Source organism: Mytilus galloprovincialis, chromosome 6 (assembly GCF_965363235.1).
Source record: "Mytilus galloprovincialis chromosome 6, xbMytGall1.hap1.1, whole genome shotgun sequence".
NCBI lineage: Eukaryota > Metazoa > Mollusca > Bivalvia > Mytilida > Mytilidae > Mytilus > Mytilus galloprovincialis.
In genome coordinates, this window is record NC_134843.1 from 34527332 (window position 1) to 34534228 (window position 6897).

Here is a 6897-nt window from a genome sequence, read left to right on the forward strand (position 1 = left end):
ATATATATAAATATTCATACCACACAGCATGCATAATAATTAATCGATTATTTACTTATTACCGACTTTTAACTCTTAAGAGTATATAATTTTCAACAGGTTAACCGTTGTGATAAGAATTCTGGTACTCTGTCAAGTAAGAACAGCCAAAAGAAGTAAATTCAGTCTTTCAACCAGTGCAATTTGGTTGGAAAATTAAAGGTTTTATGTTTACTATTCAGGATGAAATCATCAGCACAGATTGTAGGCTTGATTTTACTTCTTTCAGTTGCTCTTACTTTACTTACTGAGTACCAGAAAGTCCTAACTCAGAGTAGGTAACCTGTTGAATAATTATCATTAGCAGATCCAAGGAGAACCTCCCCTTTTAAAAATGGCTGGATCCGCCCCTGACTATATACTCCAGTCAAAAGTCTGTAATATATTAATAATCTATTGTAAGTAAAAATATGGTTTCTCTTAGTTGTGTAAATTCTGGTGGAATGAAAGACATTGAGCACTTATTTCCACATTGTATTCTACAGCACTGTATAAAATAAAAATTATTTCCAAAAATTTCTATAACATGCACATTTCACTTAACAAAATGGTCTATATATTGCTTTGCAATAAATACTTTAAAATATATACATTCGTGTTTCAAAAAAAAAACATAATACACAACAGTGACAAATACAACCATGTGTACATATATATCTATATGGTGGAAAAATCTAAATGTTGCTTTTACAATTTGTACAAAGTGTGTATCTATACGTAACAAACTTTTAACAGTATACGATAAAAACCCAAGAATCCCTGTAGCTGAACAACGCCCAGAATACCTCCGAATACGTGTGTCCAACATTCCATTATCAGCTGAGGACGGTATGATCTTCTCGTTCTTTCAATCTAATGGCGTAGTCGTTACAAGCTATTTCAGAGAGAGAGTGAGAATAAATGGCGAAATGACCGACTGCCAATCTGGAGACAGAATCTTTTTTGTCGAACCATTGGAAGGCACACTACCCAGATTCACAAGGATAAGCAAGTACAATGCCAAAATATATTACAAAGGCCAAATCTACATAAATGCACATATTTCTTGTCAAAAATGCCTGAAAAAGGGACACAAACAGGACAAATGCCAAAACGATTGGGTTTGTAATGAATGTGGAAAAGAAGGGCATAAAGCAAAAGAATGCCAAACTCCTAGTAAACCAGCACCAGATAATGACACTCCTAGTAAAACAGCATCAGACAATGAAGCTAATAAAACAGATGACCAGTCTGATTCTAGTGAAAGTGAAAGTGGGGAAGAGACTGACATTGGTGATCATGTTGATCACAGTGAAACCCCACCTTCACAGTCCATATTGCTACCTACAGAAGCAATAACAGCAACAACAACAGCTATCAGTAAAGTCGTTACAGAAATTGATCCTGATTCACAGGAGAAAAAAACAAGAAAAAAGAAAAACAAAGACAAAACAAAAAACAAGCCAAAAGTTGAATCAAAAGGACCAATAGACAAATTCATTGTAAACCCTGAATCAACAACACCAGTACAAAAACAGGGGAAAAGACCAGCAACAACCCCTACAGATGAATATCACAAAAGACAAACTGATTCCAGTAAATCATCAAAGACATAGGTACAAGAACAGTTACCATATACCATTTCCTTTCAAAATATATTATCCATACAACAATGCCTAAGTCAATGGACATAATAATTTGTACTTGTACAAATATCTGTATATACTCCTATTTTATATATATTCATAAAAAACAATTAAAAAAATATGTGGCAGTGTATGATACAATAACATTAGATTGTATATACTCTGCACAAAACAAAATAAAACAATAAACTCTATATATAGATTGTTGTCAATATAATATGTATAGATCAATGAAACTAATTCTTTTTTTTTCATATGAAACAACTAGTATAGTTATATAGATATATGTAATAATTTGTGCTTCAATGTACCACAATATCAATATATGCGCTATGTCATATAATCATGTAAACAGAAAAGCAATAGCACTCTACTATATTTATATAGATATGCAAATTAATTCCATCGCCATTTCCACACACCTGTATACAAAATGTAAACAAATCAGTTTGACCTATTTATACCTGTTTTTATATGCAGATAATTATCCTTTTTTAGTTGTAGCCTCAAAAGTTTTCATTCATGTATTATGTCTTCATTTTTTTAATTATTTGCATCAGAATCTCCGTGTCCTGCTAAATATCTGTATAATTAAAGTCAAGCCCCTTAAACAAAATAGTTGTAATATTATCTGTACTGTTATCACAAGCATACGAAAGTATTTGATAATATTCTCCCGTTATTTTTGCTACCTGGTTAATAATGTCTTTATTTCTGAAAAGTGTTTTAAAAATATACAATTAACGAAAAATAAATTCAATACTCACCAATTCAGAAAGATATATATTACATCCATCACATTTATATATTTCTATGTACGGTATATTAGTCTATTAAAGTTAATCCTCGTGCGAATTAATCGTTTTACATGTGAAGGTCAATATATTTTACCAGCTAACAATTCTAAATATAGAAATAGGTGGAAACCTATTAAAGTCGGTCAATATGAAATTAAATGTATGTGTGTACATGTAATTATATTTCGTCTAGCAACTCACACATGTACAGTCAAAGTTAAAACTGTCACTAGAGATGCACATATGATTGTATTTTTATCTCTAAATTCTGTATATATTTGTATGTATATTATGCTTTTTATATTTGAAATACATGTATCAAATACTTTTTTAAAAACAAAATCAAGATGTCACTTAATCCATTGCATATATGTTCTTTAAATTGTCAAGGGTTAGGAAAATATGAAAAAAGAATTAGACTAAAAGAATGGATAAAACAACAAAAATGCAACATAATATTTTTACAAGAAACACATTTTTCGAACAATTTAATAGATAAAGAATTTACGGGCGATTTATATCATAGTTTTGGAAGCACACAATCAAGAGGTGTTTCGATTTATATCAACCAAAAAATTAAGTATGAAATCATAGATAAATATGTAGATCAACACGGAAGAATTGTTTTAATCAACATAGAAATCGACAAAAATATATTTACTTTTGTAAACCTTTATGCCCCAAACACAAGTAAAGATAGAAATATATTCTTTAAAAAAGCTTTAAGTGTCATTGAAAAATATAGTCTTGGTATAATTATCATAGGCGGTGATATGAATGAAACGCTTAATATAAAAGATAGAAAAAGTAATAGAAAAGATCAACAAAAAATAAAAAATAAGACAAATGGGCTAAAAACTCTGATAAAAAAACTAAAAGTTATTGATATATGGAGAGCTATAAATCCAAATAAAACGCAATATACCTGGAAAAGAAAAAATAATGAAGTAGCTAGTAGAATTGATTATTTTCTAGTAAGTGAAGATGTGAGACCAAGAGTACTCAGCACTGATATACGACCTGCAACAATTCAATATACAGATCACTTAGCGATTTCACTTAAAATTAATCATTGTCAAGGGAACAAAGGAAAGGGATACTTCAAATTAAACAATAATATCCTTAACGACGAATCATACAAACTAAAAATAAATACTTTGATAGATAAATATGAAAAATTAAGAAATAAAAAAACTCTAGCAATCGTGTGGGATCTTTTTAAAATAGAAGTTAGAGAGAAAACTATAGAACATTGTAAAATAAAAGCTAAACATAAAAGAGATGAAATTACAAAACTAGAACAAGAACTTAAACTTATGAATGAAATTCACGATAACTACATAGATGAAAAAAATAATAATTTGCCAAATATAATAGATTCAATAAATAAAACAGAAGAAACACTACAAACTTTATATTCAGATAAAATAAAAGGGGCACAAATAAGATCACGAGTTAAATGGATAGAAGAGGGCGAAAAAAATACAAAATATTTTTTGGGATTAGAAAAATCAAGACAAACAAGGAAAAACATTACTGCTATAAGAGACAGTAAAGGAGAATTAACAGAAGATCAAGGCAAAATATTAGAAACGGGGAGAAATTATTATGTCAATTTATATAAGTCAACTAATCCTGATCTAACAGAAATTGAAAATTATATTGAAAAAACTAAAATAAATTACAAATTAAGTACAAAAGAAGGTAATGAAATTGACGGCAACCTGACAATAGAGGAATGTACACAATCTGTTTTTAAAATGAAACTTAATAAAACACCAGGTATCGATGGTCTCTCAATTGAATTTTATAGAGCTTTCTGGTCAAATTTACAAACCTTTGCTGTAGATGTTTTTAATAATTGCTATGAAAAAAAAGAATTAACAAATTCTCAGAAACTTGGATTGATTACCCTTATATACAAGAAAAATGACCCATTAAATTTAGATAATTATAGACCAATTACCTTACTAAATGTAGATACCAAAATTATAGCATACTCTCTTGCACAAAGACTGAAACCAATATTGCATAAAATCATTCATAGTGATCAAAACGGTTATGTAAAAAACAGATATATAGGATTTAATATTAGACAAATCCAGGATATTATAGATTATTCGGAAAAATTCAATGTAGATGGAGCTATCTTGTTTTTAGACTTCACAAAGGCATTTGACTCGCTAGAATGGGAATTTATGTATTGTTCTTTAAAGAAATTTGGCTTCCAGGAATCTCTTTTGAGGTGGATAAATACTTTATACACAGATATAAAGGGTTGCATTTTAAATAATGGCTGGATTTCAAGACCCTTCAACATTGAGCGCGGTATCCGTCAAGGGTGTCCCGCGAGTTCTATAATTTTCGTAATTGCTGTTGAAATTTTAGCTAGTAGATTAAGACAAAATAAAAATTTTAAAGGCTTTCAAATTAAACTAGATAATAAAACCCATACATTAAAATTAAGCCAGCTTGCAGACGACACCACTTTATTTTTAAATTCAAAACAAGAAGTGTCAATAACTCTGAATATTATAGAAATTTTTGGATCACTTTCAGGCCTAAAGCTTAACCGAAATAAAACAGAAGGAATATGGCTCGGCAATTTAAAAGCCTGCAAAGATAAAGTTGAAAACATTAATTTTACACAAAAACCTATAAAAGTTTTAGGAATATACTTTGGACTTAATAAAAATGAGTGTAAAAAATTAAACTTGCAACGACAATACGAAAAATCTGAAAAAATAATTAAAGATTGGAATAAAAGAAATTTAACTATGTTAGGTAAGATAACTCTTGTTAAATCATTAATCTTACCGAATATTACTTATGTTGCATCTGTAACCGAAATTGATAACGAATACCTAGCAAAATTTAAAAAAATAATATACAGTTTTATATGGAATAATAAATCTGAAAAGGTTAAAAGGGATATAATAAGTAAAAATTACCATGCTGGCGGGCTTAAAATGATAAACATAGATAAATATCTAGAAGCGATAAATATTAGTTGGGTAAAAAAACTCATCGAAAACGAAGATCTATCACCCAATTGGAAAGTATTACCAAGATTTTATTTTGATAAATTTGGACAAGAATTCCTTATATTTAAAATGAATTTCAACAATATTAATTTGGTCTATAAACTGAAAGAACTAATTCCACAATTTTACTTAAGAATAATCAAATCATGGATAAATACAATATCTGAAAAGGAATTGGATCATCTATCATATAAACAAATAAGACAGCAGCTTATATGGGGCAATAAAAATATCAAATTAAACGGTAAATGTCTCATCTTCAAAAACTGGATAAACAGCAAAATTCTTTTTTTAAATGACATTATTGATAATAAAGGAAAATTTAATCAAAACATGATCTTAGATAAACTTTCCTGTCATGCTAACTGGTTTTCAGAATATTCTAAATTAATGAAAGCAATACCAAAACAGTGGTTACAAGAGCTAACTAAAGAAGAATCATTAAAAACAAAAGTTGCCACTGACTCCGAATATAAATTTAAAGATAAAAAAGGAAAAATGGTATCACTTAAAAACATTTCCTCCAAAGACATTTACATCTCCCTCTTAAATAGATATTATGAAAAACCAATAGGATTTCAAAAATGGGACAACATATTTATCTTGGAAAAAAACACAAACAAAAGACAACAAATGCTAAATTATATCTTTTATTATATACAAGATAATAAATTCAAAATGTTAAGATGGAAATTTCTGCACTACATTTTACCAACCAAACAATTACTTTTCTCTTGGAAAATAACTAAAACTCCGCTATGTAATATCTGTGATGTCATCGAAGATTATGAGCACTACTTTTTAACATGCAAATTTCTGAAATCATTTTGGGATAAAATAAAACTTTTACTTGATAAACTTAAAATAGGACATCACATCATATCAATTAAATCACTTTTGTACGGATACAAAATAAACGATACAAGTTACTACAGTATAAATGATTTAATTACAATTATTATTTTTACTGTATACAAAGGATACTATACATCCGAACAAAAAACAAAACAAATTAATATGTTTGAAATTTTCAAAAAAGAATTTCTTCAATATCATGAAATATTGATAAATAAAGAAGGCAAATATGAAAAATTCCATAATCTGGTTGCAGAAAAAATTAAATTAATTTCATAAATTAGAATTTATTATACATCTTGTTATCATATTTCTATTCAGTTACATACATGTCATTATTACTATATATACATATTGTGCACTAACAAGTACTAACTTATCAATAAAATGCTATATACTAACGTTAACGAGGCCGGGATAAGGTACCGGTACTTCATGTATCTCTAACAAATGTAAAATTCAAATAAAATATTTTAACATTTAAAAAAAAAAAAAAAAAAAAAAAAAAAAAAAAAAAAAAAAAAAGTTTGTATCAAT

At 28.2% G+C, this 6897-nt stretch overlaps 1 protein-coding gene across 1 annotated transcript; it reads left to right on the top strand.

The window, feature by feature from the left end:
- The first annotated feature begins 222 nt into the window (after positions 1-222).
- On the top strand, positions 223-6882 carry LOC143078580 (uncharacterized). Its single transcript, XM_076253437.1, has 3 exons — positions 223-313; positions 775-1398; positions 4442-6882. The coding sequence occupies exons 1-3, from the start codon at positions 223-225 to the stop codon at positions 6637-6639; spliced, it is 2913 nt and encodes a 970-aa protein (XP_076109552.1). The 3' UTR covers positions 6640-6882.
- Positions 6883-6897: the final 15 nt, after the last annotated feature.